Genomic DNA, 14,914 nt, shown 5'->3' with positions numbered 1-14,914 from the left:
AGTGGTAGAGCACTAGCCTTGAGCTGAAGAGCTGAGGGACAGCGCCCAGGCCGAGTTCAGGCCCATGACCGGACCCAATTTTAAAAAAAAAACAAAAACCTTCCCAAGTTGCATCCACTTGCATTTCTCCTCATAAATACAAATTAGTGATGTTCTGCTGTTACCTAGAGTAGTAGGCAGTCTCTGTATGGCAGGGTATTGGAAACATTCTTTAGTCAGGGTACCTATAACTTTGTATGTGTATACATACATACATACCTATAGATTTATAGATAGATAGATATAGATGTATATATATAATTAAATAGTGACAAATGCTTTCCTCTAGATAACAAAGATTGGGGTAGAGGAAACTGGATTAGAGTAAAATATAAGAGATTACATTTACCACAGTGGAAAAGGGATATTTTTAAGTGCAGTACAGTATGACCAAGAGACAGGAATTAAACGCCAGGCATGCAGAGTCTCCCATCCGTTCCTAACATGCAAGTCACCATCAAGCCAGCCGCTAAATGAATACCAGGTCTTACTTAGCTGCTTCAGATGCTTCCCTCAGTTCTTCATCCAGTCTGCATGAGCAAAAGCCATCGGGGTAGAAAAGAAATACAAAAGAAGCAAGCAGAGCATGAGAGAGTCACCCAGCAAAGCAGAGCCAAACGTAAGTGGCGCATATACACTTTGAAAAGCAATCTTTTGATGCACCAAGATACAGTCAACTAAATATGGTGTCATTTCCTGCCGTCAGGTGTTTATGTGTGTTTACTTTGCAAATGCCTTCACAAAGGTAGATAGAAACGTTTCAAAGGGACCAGGAACATGCTGGCTAGTAAGCTCAAAACATCCGCGTCATGTGTTGAGTACAGTTCAAGTTAGCTTGCAGCCTGGGCCAGGTGGCGGTGGGATCTGGTTTAGTAGGTTTGAGTAGCAAACCAGGTTGACCTCAACAGCTTTACACACAGGACAAAGACTGGAAATGGTATACAGAGCGCTGACACAACAATCTCTTGTTCTGGTAGCATGTTGAGGTCACCTAGGAATCAAAACACTGGAGGGCACACACGCACACATACACACACAGGGCGGTCCAGCATGATTAGGGATCAGAAGATTATCGTTATTTTTTTTTTTACCTCACATTTCTCTTAAATGATTTTTCTTCATCGTACCTTATGAGATAAAAAAAAATGGAGGCCGTGAGGAAAATGAACCATCAGATAGGGACAATGACAGATAAATGTTTTAAATGACAGTTACTCAGAGAGAAAGAGAAAGACAGTGACAGAGGCAGAGACAAAGAGTCAGAAAGACAGACACTATCCAAGTTACAATCCAATGGGCTCTGGGAGGAAGCTTCTTTTTATTAGATATACTCAATGATTCATAATTCGTAAATAGACAGTCAAACCTCATTGTCTATGGATTCCGCACTTGCACGTTTAACTCCTGATCACTATGCAGCATGTTTTTGGTCACTTGTGGTAACTAACGTGCAAGATGACTCTGAATTTGAGTTGGCTCTCTCCAGCTGAAGTTATTTAAGGAAGTTCTCTCTATCCTTTTGGTCCATGCTGAACACAAATGTCCTTTTGCAGTGACATGCTTTCATCATTTCTATGTTCTTTGTGTTGGTAATTTTGCATAGTGCTGAAATACTGCCTAATGATTTTGGTTTTTTGCCCATTCTGGGCCTTGAACTCAGGGCCTGGGCACTGTCCCTGAGCCTTTTGGTGCTCAAGGCTGGTGCGCTACCACTTGAGCCACAGCACCACTTCCAGCTTTTCTGGTGGTTAATTGGAGATAAGAGTCTCATGGACTTTGCTGCCTGGGCTGGCTTCAAACAGCAGTCCTCAGATCTCAGCCTCCTGAGTTGCTAGGATTACATTCATGAGCTACTGGCCCTAGTTTGTCTAATAGTTTTAAGAGGACGAAGTCTGTGGGTGACTTACAATGAATATGTGTGTGTATGTGTGTGTGTGTGTGAGAGAGAGAGAGAGAGAGGTAAGATTTGTTTAAATTGAGTATGATGTTGTTGACTCCAAGTTCTGTGTTTATGGAAAAAATTATTTGCTAATAGTTCTTGAAACAGAAACATGCAAAAGCAAAGTTATTTACTGAGTAGATAATAAAAGTGTTCTAGGCAGAGGCTTATGGGATCCTGATTCAGTATTTCCCCGAAGGAAATACAGTTTCTCATTCACTAATTCAGTGTTCTCAGAGAATCTGTTGGAATGGAATTGCCACAAATACTGGGAACCAACAGAATCAATTATTATAAATCTGATTCCAAAGGTCTGCATCGCAGAAGCCCTCTAATGACAGGGCTGGTAGTAACAGCCCAGCTGATTCTGGTTTTGAGAATGAGGTCAGCTTTTTTGCATATTATTCAGTAACAGAAAGTTACTGAATCAAGCTATCACTTGATCAGCTGGAAAATGGCAGAATGTGAACATTATGCAATGAGTTGCAGTCATAGAAATGGCAGAGAGGACTTCACTTGGAGATGGATGACAGAAGACACAAGAAAACAGACAGGGGAGGGAGGCACAAATCCCCTCTGAGCTACACTCCAGACAACAATCACTACAGACCAAACTCTTCCTCTGGAAGTAGCTTGTCCCCTGAGAACTGATAGGGGAATATGAATGAAAAGAAGTGGCCTGGGAGTGTTTTGGTAATTCTCCACAACAATCTAGTCACACACACACTATGGTTAGATGGTCAGCTTGGAGCAGGAAGGCTTCCTGAGTGCTTTCTGTACAGATTCTCCTTCAGTCCTCGGAGCCAACTGATTACCTCTCCGTTTTACAGGTACAGAAGCTGAGCCTCAGAGAAGATTCATCGGTTGCCTGAAATCAGAGTCAGTGAAAAGCAGGAGGGCCTGGCTCAAATCCAGTCATCAGCAAAGTCGGTTCTTTTATCACCCTGTTGTCCTGAACACAGTGTGGGAAGGTTTCTGTGTTTACCTGAGAAGTGAGAAGCGCCCTTTCTGCTGGGAGAATGTCCTTGCTGTCTTTTGCAAATTAAGAAGTGGGCGATCAGTGGCGCTTTTCTTCTTGTTGTGATTATTTTTAGTTAAAGGGCAGGAGTAGATTCAGGAGCTGGAGTCTACCTTTTCAGGGCAATCGGCCAGAGCTGTGAGGTGTGTGGTTGAGGGAACTCTAAAATGGGAGTTACTCTGAGATTTAAATGACGCAAACAGAGCTCCCATATTCCCAGCACAGCGTTTCTGTAGGCCACTCCTTTTAGTTTTAGAATGACAAGTTTTTTCAGAAGTTCGAATTGGGGAATCCATTTTATTATCTTGTAGAAGATATGAAAAACTGTGTGTGTGTGTGTGTGTGTGTGTGTGTTTCTATGAGCTGAAGTCCTTTTCAATTCTAATCAAATAGAAAACAAGTGAATCTGACCCGATGGGACAAAAAAGAGCATGATAGGAGGAAAATAAATGGTTTTTGACACCACTGTCCTAGTTAGGAACGTTCGATGTTCATTCTGCAGTGTTCCTACTTTAACCTCCCGGCTCCTGTTCTTGGAACAGAATCCAGATCTTCTGCACTCATGCTTGCTTCTCGCCCTATTCTGCTCCTAACTAGCTCGTCCACCACTGAGCAAATACCTCATAACCTTGTACCTGCAGGGAATCATGGGAGGAAAAAGCAAACAAAAGACTTAGAAGAACACAGAGACAGATTATTTTGTCAAAGTAGAGACAAAATAACTTGTCCCTATTTTCTGAGGGTCACACAGACAAATTACTTTATACAAGATAATAAAAAAAAGAGCCCTAAGTTATTTGTGTTTTGTTGCAGCATGGTTGGGGAAAGGGGTGCCAAGTTAAGAGATAGCCTGGTTCATATTGAATATATGCTTTTTTCAAAGTAGAATTAAAATTCAAGGTAACACTGAGGAAAAAAATGAATAGTTCCCAAGAGGAGATTATATGAAAAGAAAAGCTGGGGGGAAACACAAACAAACAAACAAACAGTAATCTTGAAGTTGTAAAAAAAGTTAACTATATTTATTGGATATTTGATATTTGTTTAAAAAATAAGATGCCAAATCCCCACTATTCTAGAAGTGAACTCTTTTCTATCCCTCTCCCCAATGGGTACTGTTTCTTACCAAATCTGCAAAAGCATGAGACTTACTTGACAATGCTTTCAGGGATGTGAATGCAATCCATAGGAATCAGCCCACTGAGCTCCGCCAAGCTACCGACGTATTTGATTTTACTGCTGAATTTCGAACTAAGGAAATAGGAAATTAAAAAAAAAAAGCCCATATCACTGTTTTGCCATTGCTCTTTATTTTATTTTTTAAATTGTCAGGTAAAAATTGTGTAGATTTGTAGCTAGGTGCTGGTGGCTCACGCCCATAATCCTAGCTACTCAGGGGCCTGAGATCTGAAAACAGCTGTTCAAAGCCAGCTGGGCAGGAAAAGTCCCTGAGACTCTTTATCTCCAATTAAGCACCGAAAAAGCCAGAAATGGCGCTGTGGCTCAAGTGGTAGAGCACTATCCTCGAACAAAAAAGCTCAAGTACAGTGCCCAGGCCCTGAATTCAAACCCCAGGATCAACATGCATGGGCATACACACACGCACACATGCACGCGCACACACACACAATTGCAGAAATTTGTTGTATACACTATAATGTATTGAAATATGTACAATATTGTAGAATGTCTAAATTCAACTAGTTAGCTTCTGTACACACCACCTCACATACTTTTTTGTGCTGGTACATCCAAAAATCTACTTTCTATGTGCATGTGTGTATATGTGTATGTACGTGTGTGTGTGTGTACACACACACACTCACACCAGTCCTGGGGCTTGAGTTAAGGCACTGGGAGTTATTCCTATGCTTTCCTTCTCCCCTCCCCACCCCCCTCTACCACTTAACCCACAGCTCCACTTCTGGCTTTTTGGTGGTTAACTAGAGATAAAAGCCTCATATACTTTCCTACCTGGGCTGCCTTCAAACCTTGATTCTCAGATCTCAGCCTTCTGAGTAGCTAGGATGACAGGTGTCAGCTCTTTTTAAGAATGTAATACTGTACAGCATTATTAGTTACCGCTACCATGCTGTATATTAGCTCTATGGAATTTATGCCTTGTCTTACTAAAATTTTTGAATTCTTTTGAATATTTCTCTAACACCATCCTCTGGTAATCATAACCATTTGTCTACTTTCTCCTTACGTGTTCAAGTCTTTTGCATCCCAGGTATAACCCTGCCTTGCTACCCACAGGGGACTGCTTCCAAGATCCTCACAGATGTTGAAATCCAAAGAAGCTCAAATTCTTTACATAAAATGGTTTGGTATATGCCAAGAACTTACACTTATCTTCCTAGATACTCAAAGTCATCTGTCAATTACTTTGAACACTCCATGCAATTTAAATGTCATGTAAATACTAGTATGCTATACTATTTAAGAAATAATGACAAGAGAAGTGCCCATGTATGCTCAGGATAACTTTGTTTGTTGAAACTATGGATGCAGAACTCATAGGTGCAGAGGGCTGGGTTTATAAGGAAACTCATATGACATTTGGCCCATCCATGCTTTAAGTGGTTTATATAAATTAACATATGTTTCTTATCACAGCCTAGTATTTTTTTGAAAAAAAATCCCTTTATTATTATTTCTGAACACTTTATATCTTCTTGACCACCCAGGAAACCTTGTCTGAGCCCCATAATTCTAGCTACTCAGGAGGCTGAGATCTGAGGATCAAGATTCAAAGCCAGCCCAAGCTCAGTAAAGTCTGTGAGATTCTTATCACTGGTTAACCATCAAAAAGCCAGAAATGGAGCTGTGGTTCAAGTAGCAGAGCACCAACCTTGAGCAAAAAAAGCCAACAAACAATGCCCAGGCCCTAAGTTCAGGCCTGGGTGTATGTGTGTGTGCATACGTGTGTGTGCACATACATGCACACACACACACACACACACACACACATCTGAGACCCAGAGCCTCTTGGTTAAAATGTAGAAGAGCCTTGATAAACCAACCAGATTCCAGAGTCTACACTCTGACACACCTCACACACCTTACACACTGCTGCTAACACTCTGAGTAGTCACTGGGCTTTGTGGTTCATTTGACGTTTTGCTTGTTTTGTAATTTTTTTATAAAAACAAAAATTTTATGCATCCTTCTGGAATCTACCAAAGGTGATGACATTTTAAATATATATAGATGTGTATATGTACTTATATATATAAATACACCTTCCTCTGACTGTCCTGTTTTTATTCCTTTCTTTAGTTTTTAAGCTTTTATTTATTCCAGAAAGCCCAATGTTCAGAGAACTATGTTCCAGTCATCAGACTTGAGTTCACACAGTTTGTCACCGTTTTGGATGTGTGTGGAAGCACAGATAGCCAGTCAGGTTATTGATGAAAGTGTTAAGGGCCTATTTTCCTTTTCTCTAGAGAATTGGTCATTATAGAAGGAAGAATCTGACCCTATCTGTACCGTTGATGCATTCTCTTCTTATTTGTGCAATTGAAAACCTCATTTTAGAAACACATCACTCCATGCGAAAGGGAATTTGCTTAAGGATGTCGTATTCTTGCATGATCTCAAAGTCTGCTGGGGTGAGCGGAGCTAAGTGCCTGTGTGTAATCAACTACTTGTCTTCTAATCAGAAGCTTGTTCAAGGTTTGTGTTAGCTGTATTTCTATCTTTAATACGTCACTTATGGTGTGACTGGGCTTGTGGCCTGTGAACAAACTTCCTGTCCATAGGTCACTCCTATCCTGGCTGGGAGTCTGGCCTGTAAGTTTAGAGTCAATATACATTATTAATGTCCTTTCTTCTTAAGGGTTTTTTTAACTTCACCTCATGTTTGGAAAAAGGAGTGAATGAACCAGTGAGAGGGAAGAAGTGGCACAAAGAAACACCCCTTTGTTCATTTACTAGCACCTCTGTGTGTGCGTGCGCACATGCCAATCCTGGGGCTTGAACTCAGAGCTCGGGCACTGTTCCTGGGCTTCTTTTTGCTTCTGATTAGCACTGTCATCACTTGAGTCACAGTGCCACTTCTGGCTTTTTCTGAGTAGTTTATTGAGTTTATTGGAGATAAGAGTCTCAGTGCAATACTGAATTTATTGGAGATAAGTCTTTCCTGTCTGAGCTATCTTTGAACTGCAATCCTCAGATCTTTGCTTCCTGGCAGTGCCTGGCCTCTGAGAACATATCATCTAAGATAAAGTCTAAAATGTTTACTTTTGTTCCTATATAGGTGTTAGTTGCTGGCTTTTGCTACAGGTGATTTACTTTTTTTTTTTTTTGCAGTACTGGAAATAGAATCCAGGGCTTTGCATATGCCAGGCAAGCCCTATATTTCTAATATTCTCACAGTTATGACTATTCTGTTATTTCTAAAAAAATCTTTTATCAAAGCCTCTGCCTCACTGATCATTTAAAATATTTATTGTAATGGAAAAAAAGTTCTATGAAAGCTTGACTATATTAACCATCAACAAATCAACAAGAGTTAATATTTAACATTAACTTTAAGCTTTTTAAAATAATCTTATCAGTGTAATTGATTCCTACCCGCTTGTAAAAGTGCTTCTGCAATTATCAAAATAAGTGGCGCCTGTTTTTCACCTGCCACAATCATAATATTTTTAAAAAGCAAGTTAACATATTTTGGCAAATAATTTTTGTCAGAGGAAAAAAATTGGTTTGAATCTTGTTACTTTATCATTGGAAATAGGGAATGAAAATCCTAGATATACAGAACTGAACACTGAATAAAACAGGTAGAATCTGGAAGGTACATTAAAATCTATGTGAAGAGAGAGAAAAGACTTGTAAATTTAATTTTTTTCCAAAAGTTATCAGAATTTTCCTGAGGAAGTCATTAATATATTTGTTACAGTTTAAACTTACCTAGCTTGATGGAACACCGACTTTTTCCTATTTTAAACCTCTCTAGAAAACTTAATTTTTTTAAACTATTTTAAGTTACTATATTATGAGCCATTTCTCCTTTTTTTAAGTTTCTAAAGCTTCTAAAATAGGTTTGTACAGTGCTTAACTCAAAAGAAATGGTGGATAGATAGTCAGGGGACTGCAACCGAGAGTCTTCATGTTTGATCAAAATCTAATTCTTCAGCTGTACACCAGCTGTACGCCTATAATCCTAGCTACTCAGAAGGCTGAGATCTGGAGATCAAGATTTGAAGCCAGCCTAGGCAGGAACACCTATGAGACTCATCTCCAATTAATCACAAAAAGCTGGAAGTGAAGCTGTGGCTCAAGTGGTAGAGCACTAGCCTTGAGCACAAAAGCTCAGGGAGAATGCCCAGGCCCTAAGTTCAAGCACCAGGACCAGCACAAAAAGCAAACTATATCTATCTATCTATCTATCTATCTATCTATCTATCTATCTATCTATCTATCTATTTATCTGCACATATATTTTTTTCTCAAAGTGGTTACTCAGAGTCTATAACCCAAGCCTTGAATCACTATCCTCAGAGCTCAGCCTCCTGAGCAGCTAAGTGCTAGCCACCTGGCCCCTCCTCATCTCTATTAAAAACAATTTTAAAAGCCTTCGCTATTCTATTTTCATTCATACATATGAATTACTTCCACGGTGTCCCATTCCAAATAGCCCCTCAACCCATGCTACACTCATGTTCTTTTTCTTTGCTTAGTTTTTATTTTCCAGTCTAATTACTCCGTATTTTATTTCTGCAAAATAAGGAAATCACTTTAAAAACTATTGGCTAGCCAGGTGCTGGTGGTTTGCACCTGTAAGCCTAGCTACTCAGGAGGCTGAGATCTGAGGATCACAGTTTGAAGCCAGTCCCAGCAGGGAAGTCCATGAGACTATGATCTCCAGTTATCCATCAGAAACCCGGAAGTGGTGTTGTGCCTCAAGGTGGTAGAGTGCTAGCTTTGAGTGAAAATGCTCAGGGACAGTGCCCAGGCCCTGAGTTCAAGTTCCATCACACAGACACACACAGACACAGACACACATACACACACACACAGAGAAAAGCTACTACTGTTCTTTCTTTGTGGCCTAGGCATCTTACCACTCCATATTCTGTGTTAATGGGAAGTGATTTAGAAGACTCACTTTCTAATTATTTTGAAATAATTCTCATACTTAATTTAGGAGCTTGAAAATGCTTTTTGGAGACCAGGCCATGCTGTGCAGTCTAGCCCCAATCTTCTGAGTGCCGGGATTACAGCCTGTGATGCCACACCTGGCTAGTAAGGGTTTCTTTTTCTCCCTCTTCTTCATCTTCCTCCTTTTATATCTTTGCTTTCCCCCCTCCTTTTTGCCATTACTGGAGTTTGAACTCAGGGACTCATGCTTGCTTGTTCAACGACTCTCTATCATTTGAGGTATACCAATCCAGATTTTTGCTGGTCACTTTTGTAAATAGAGTTTTGTGAACTTAACTACCTGGCCTGCCTTTAAACCATGAAACTGGATCTCAGCCTCCTGAGCAGGATTAGAGGGATGGGCCGCTGGAACTTGTAGTGGAGATTCTTGATGACACAGTCCAAAGTATCTTCCAACAAAGACAGAGGCAAAATAAACTTTTCTAGGTGATCTTAACTTAGAAGTTCTGGCTTATAAGACAATTGGTAAATTTGTGTCTTTGCAAAACCTGCTCTCATACTTTTACTTTTGCCACACTAAGAACTGTACCTGATAAAAGGCCGTGTGACAGCCAGGATCGTTCTGATAAACCAGGAAGGATGGACAATGATGAATGACTTCAGATTCTTGCGCAACCTATTTTGAAACGAGAAACATGATAGATACATCAACTCATTTTTCGGTGGGAATGAAAATACATCCCTAAAAAAGCATGCATATAGTTTGGGAAATTTCTAGGAAAGCTACTGTTTTCTGATGGGAAAGTCCAGAATGGCTACAAATGAGTTTTAAAAGTTACTTTGCAAGACACAATTTGAAACCTGGGTGATTCAAATCTCATTTTACCATAGGAATAAATATTTGCATATTTAATAATATAATTAAATGATTATATGTGGGACTCAATAAATATGAGAGCATATTACAATATTATATATAGTATTTATTAACAATATAAATATAAGGGAGTATTTAATAAATATAAGAGCAATACTTTTGGAGCGTATAAATTTATAACCATATTTTTACTTATGGATGCTTATCATTTTTTTGTCAGTCTTATCTTTCCTATTTTGAAAATGGTATATTCTTAGTAGCAATTTAGACAACTTATTTGATCATACTAAGCCTTGATTTCTCCTTCTGTATAAAGAAAATTTACCATTTTAGAGACTGTTGATTTTTCAGGCATATTTCCGGCTTTAGCAATGTGATTTTATTAAAGTTTGGATCATAAAACAGATTCTTGGACAGAGGGTCAACTCAGGGCCAATGTATATGGGGAAGTACTCTACCTCTTGATCTACACCCCCAGCTGTTTTCACATTGGTTTGTTTTTCACAGAGGATCTTACACTTTTGTCTAGACTAGCCTTGGACCTTGATGCTTCTACCTCTTTCTTCCCTGTAGCTGGAATTAGAGGTGTGTACCACCACATGTAGTTCATAGAATAGACTAGTTAAATATAACAGGGCACTTTTATTTTATTATACCAGTTTGCCTGTGTATGGCAATAAGTGCTTTGTTCTAATAAAATCAGTGTGAGCAGAGGTGTACAGTATCTTGAGCTAGTGATCACTTTGCATTGATGGGAAATGTGGAAATAAGAACACAAGTGTTGGGCCAATTTCCACTGTCCCCATACGCAAAAAATAACACCTAGGTCACATGATTCCATTAAAAAATCTGGGTATTTGGGTTTTTCCACTCAAGTTGCATCCACTCAAGTGGTCACAGCGTGTGCACAGTTTAGAAGGAATTACTCTGCCAGATTTGAAGAGATATTCAACAAAATGTGGGCAGGATCTGCCTTATTTCAACTTTGGAGCATCAAGTGACTGTGTGTGTGTGTGTGTGTGTGTGTGTGTGTGTGTGTGTGTGTGTACATACATATACCAGTACTGGACTTGAACTCAGGGACACAGGCTCTTGTACGCAAAGCTAGTGCTCTACCACTTGAGCCACACCTCATATAGCCACACCACTTATAGCTGTATGCTGGTTAACTGGAGGTAAAAGTCTGTAAGATTTGTCTACTCCAGCAAGCTTCATACTCAGATCCTTAGATTTCAGCCTTCTCAGATGCTAGGAACTTCTTACTATTTGTAGAACTTATTATTTCAAATATGCATTATTCAATGTCCTCAAACTATAGTTGCATTTTTGGTGGATTAAAAGGGTGAAACGTGGAGGGAGATACCGAAGGATCTAAAAGAGTGATCAAACAAAGGCGTTCACATACCTCCTGTCAATCATCTGGTAGCATTTCTTCATCCAGCCCAGCCCTGGCATCTTCCGTCTAGGGGTGGCACCATTCAAGTACACGATCATGTAGTCCTCAGCCACCATCAGCTCTAAAGTGCTTATCACATATCTACTCACAGAAAGGAAGAAAGCACTTTCAATTCTCACAGGAAAGCTTTCATCTTACTTAGCATCCTACGTAGCATTTAAAGTACAGGGTGAATGATGTTTCATACATAGTTGTGCATATCATCTTTCTACCTCAAGAATAAAGTTGTTATCTGAGATCATTGCTCAGAGAGTGAATATATATTGTTCATTTATTTGTATAATTATCTGAAGATTGTGTGTAGTGCTCTACCACTTGAGTCATAACCCCACTTCTGGCTTTTTGGTGGCTAATTGGAGATAAGAGTCTCACAGACGTTTCTGTCTGGGCTGGCTTTGAACCTCAATCCTCAGATCTTAGCCTTCTGAGTAGCTAGGTTTACAGGTGTGAGCCACTGGAACCCAGCTTATCTGAGTTTTTAAAACGCATTTACTTAGAAGAATATGTAGGCTAAAACCTGACTCTTAAAAACGCCAACAATGGCATCAAACATTAAGAGTAACTTACACTGGGTAGATGCCAGAGAGATCAATTATCGCAGCCCACAGAGAACATGCTATCAGGGAATAAAAACAGTACTCTGCCTAAAGGAAATGTTATCAAAGTTTTCAATGGAGGCCAAGTTTTGCTCATTTCATTTTTCCATCGATTCTACCAACAGGGTTCCTTTGAAAGTTTTAGCTTTTTGAGCAATGCCCCATGACAGAAAGCTATTGACTCTTTATCCAAAATGTAGACTATCCTCCCTCCATCTATTTCCCACAGACATTAATTCAGAGCACTTTGTCGTAAGTGTCACTCACAGGAAAAGGTTTTCCATGACATAGTGGTAATCTGCCCGACTGCTGTCTGGTAGAAAACAGGCGGCAAACACAATGATCGCATTTAGACCATCCCCATAGTATCCTGGGGACAAACAGAAAGACATTTGAACCAACTGAGAGCTTGTCACAGGAGAATAGCAAACATAAAAGATAAGTCAGAAGCCTTGGCAAGGGTGTGTGTTAGACATGAGACACATCATAAAATGGACATAGTCTATTGATTGCAGGTCTCTTCACAATTAATATGTTCCACAGTCTGACTTATTCAGATGAGGTACTTGTGTATACAGGATATATTCATATATATACACATATATCACACACATATATAATATGCATATATAGGATGATTCATGTCCTGTACATAGATGTGAATGTCATGTGTTAACATCCAATTTATCAAAGAAGGCAATACTGTGTGGGTGCATACTTGCTCTACCACTGAGCCACTCCTAGCTCAAAATGACATTTTAGAACTAGGAGTCTGTCATATTGCTAGTGTGTGTGTGTATGTGTGTGTGTGTGTGTGCGTGCGTGCGCGCGCACCAGTCTTGCGGCTTGAACTCAGGTCCTGGCACTGTCCTTGCCTTTTTATTCAAGACTAGTGCTCTACCACTTGAGCCACAGCTCCCTTTCCATCTTCTTGGTAGTTTAGTGGAGATAAGAGTCTGACAAACTTTCCTGCCTGGGCTGGCATCAAACAATGATCCTCAGACCTCAGCCTCCTGAGTATTACAGATGTGAGCCACTGGTGCTTGATGCTAATTCATTTATTTTTTTTTTAATGAATACTTCATTACTCTGATGGCTAAGAGGTTTTATTTCATCCTCTTAGCTCTTTTTTTTTTAAGTTTTAAACACTAGTTAATTGGGGCAATTTGGTCACTGAGTTGTGATATAATCACTGACTACACACCCCAGCGACCCCATGCCAGTGTAAAACCCCTTTGTTTTGATTTCAAGGTCTAGCCACTTGCATGTGTGTCCCTGGGCTCTCTAGCTCTCTACATCTCACCAACAGTGCAAAAAATACAGAGATAAAGTTTAGGTAGGCCCAGAACAACTGAGCAAAGAATTCATAGCCTGGACTCGTTGAGAGAGAAGAAAGAGTTATATTCAACAAGGCACCAGCTAAATTCTCTTTGGTATGAAAACATGTACCTTGGGAGGGGAAAAAAAAAAAACTCTTAGGAGTTTTACTTCCTAGTAAGAAGTGCAAGTGGTGTTAAGAAAACAGGAGCTGGGCCATGTGTGGCCATCAAAACTCCAAGACGTGAGGACTCCCAGAGCTAGGTCAACCATGACTCCATCTTTGGAAGACTCTGACATGATTTCAGCCTTGTTCCATCTTCAAGCAAACTCCACTCCATTAGCGATCATCTTTAAACTACATGGTAGGTGTTTATCAAATCTCACAGGTAGATGTATGTAATAAGATGTATCTTTGATGCTTAAGAAGGGAAGCAATCATTCATACTGTCATTTTGGGGGAAGTACTTGTGATTGAACCTGGGTCTGGAACAAGTATAGCATGTTTGACTACTGAGGTATGTATGCCTCCAGCCCCTATTATTTAAAAAAATTTTTTTTTTCATTTTGCCTGGTTCTGATGGCTCACGCCTGCAATCCTAGCTAGTCAGGGGACTGAGATCTGAAGATTATGGTTCAAAGCCAGCCTGGGCAGAAAAGTCCATGAGACTCTTATTTCCAATTAACCACCAAAAAGCAGGCAATAGAGCTGTGGCTCAAAGTGATAGAGTGCTAGCCATGAACACAAAAGCTCAGGGATAGTTCCCAGGACCTGAATTCAAATCTGTACAAAACAATAAAATGTTCTCGTTTAAGAAGCTGCAATTTGTATTCTATTTGAGACTTCAGGATCATTAATCTGAACCATTAATCAGGAGTTCTGAGCCTTCCCAGATCTCAACATATTTTCTGGTTTCAGAACTGCTACTCCCTCTGCTGACTGCAGGGCAGAATAATGCTGAACGTGCATAGGTTTGGCTGAAGTTAACTGCTTGAAATGCAGAGTTTTTTGTAGGGCTTTTGTTTTTGGTCAGTTGTGGGGCTTGAACTCAGGTCCTAAGTGCTGTTCCAGAGCTCTTTCACTCGAAGCTAGTGCTCTACCACTTTGAGCCACAGCTCCACTCCCTGAAAAGCAATTTAATAAGACGTTTTCTACAAAGACAAGAGTATACAATCACCACAAAAAAGGCAGGGGAAGAGGGAAGCCAACTGAAAATAACTAAAACTGTGAATCTATAAGTACTGCTAATTTGAGGTGTCTCTATTCAGTGTTTATACCAGGCAGTTTAGGAGATGCCACCCACGTCAGCACACACACATAGCACACTTGTGAGAGAACACTGAAGAACCTTCTCTGCCTTTATTTTATTTTACTTTACCTATTTTTTACAATAGGTGCTAATTAGCACACACAGGTGCTAATACTGGGGCTTGAACTCAAGGCCTGGGCGCTCTCTGAGCTTTTGTGCTCAAGGCTGGTGCTCTACCACTTGAGCCATAGGTTCATTTCTTTTGGTTGGTTAATTGGAGAGAAGAGTCTCATACACTTTTCTGCCTGGGTTGG

At 40.0% G+C, this 14,914-nt stretch overlaps 1 protein-coding gene across 2 annotated transcripts in view; it reads right to left on the bottom strand.

Annotated features, from left to right (window-relative positions):
• Positions 1–14,914, bottom strand: part of Prune2 (prune homolog 2 (Drosophila)) — a 171,861-nt gene that overhangs the window by 8,792 nt on the left and 148,155 nt on the right. Inside the window, exons 12-17 of one of the 2 annotated variants that reach the window (XM_013018427.1) lie at positions 12,301–12,403; positions 11,387–11,518; positions 9,694–9,780; positions 4,149–4,247; positions 1,131–1,166; positions 531–569 (exon numbers count right to left, since the gene is read on the bottom strand). In XM_013018427.1, coding sequence (XP_012873881.1) covers positions 531–569; positions 1,131–1,166; positions 4,149–4,247; positions 9,694–9,780; positions 11,387–11,518; positions 12,301–12,403 — 496 coding nt within the window. The remainder of the gene's footprint in view (positions 1–530; positions 570–1,130; positions 1,167–4,148; positions 4,248–9,693; positions 9,781–11,386; positions 11,519–12,300; positions 12,404–14,914) is intronic. The other variant, XM_013018428.1, reaches the window with a different exon arrangement.

This window comes from Dipodomys ordii, unplaced genomic scaffold (assembly GCF_000151885.1).
Source record: "Dipodomys ordii isolate 6190 unplaced genomic scaffold, Dord_2.0 Scaffold40, whole genome shotgun sequence".
Classification (NCBI taxonomy): Eukaryota; Metazoa; Chordata; class Mammalia; order Rodentia; family Heteromyidae; genus Dipodomys; species Dipodomys ordii.
Note: the sequence above shows the minus strand (reverse complement) of the source record. Positions and strands in the feature narration are given on the sequence as shown.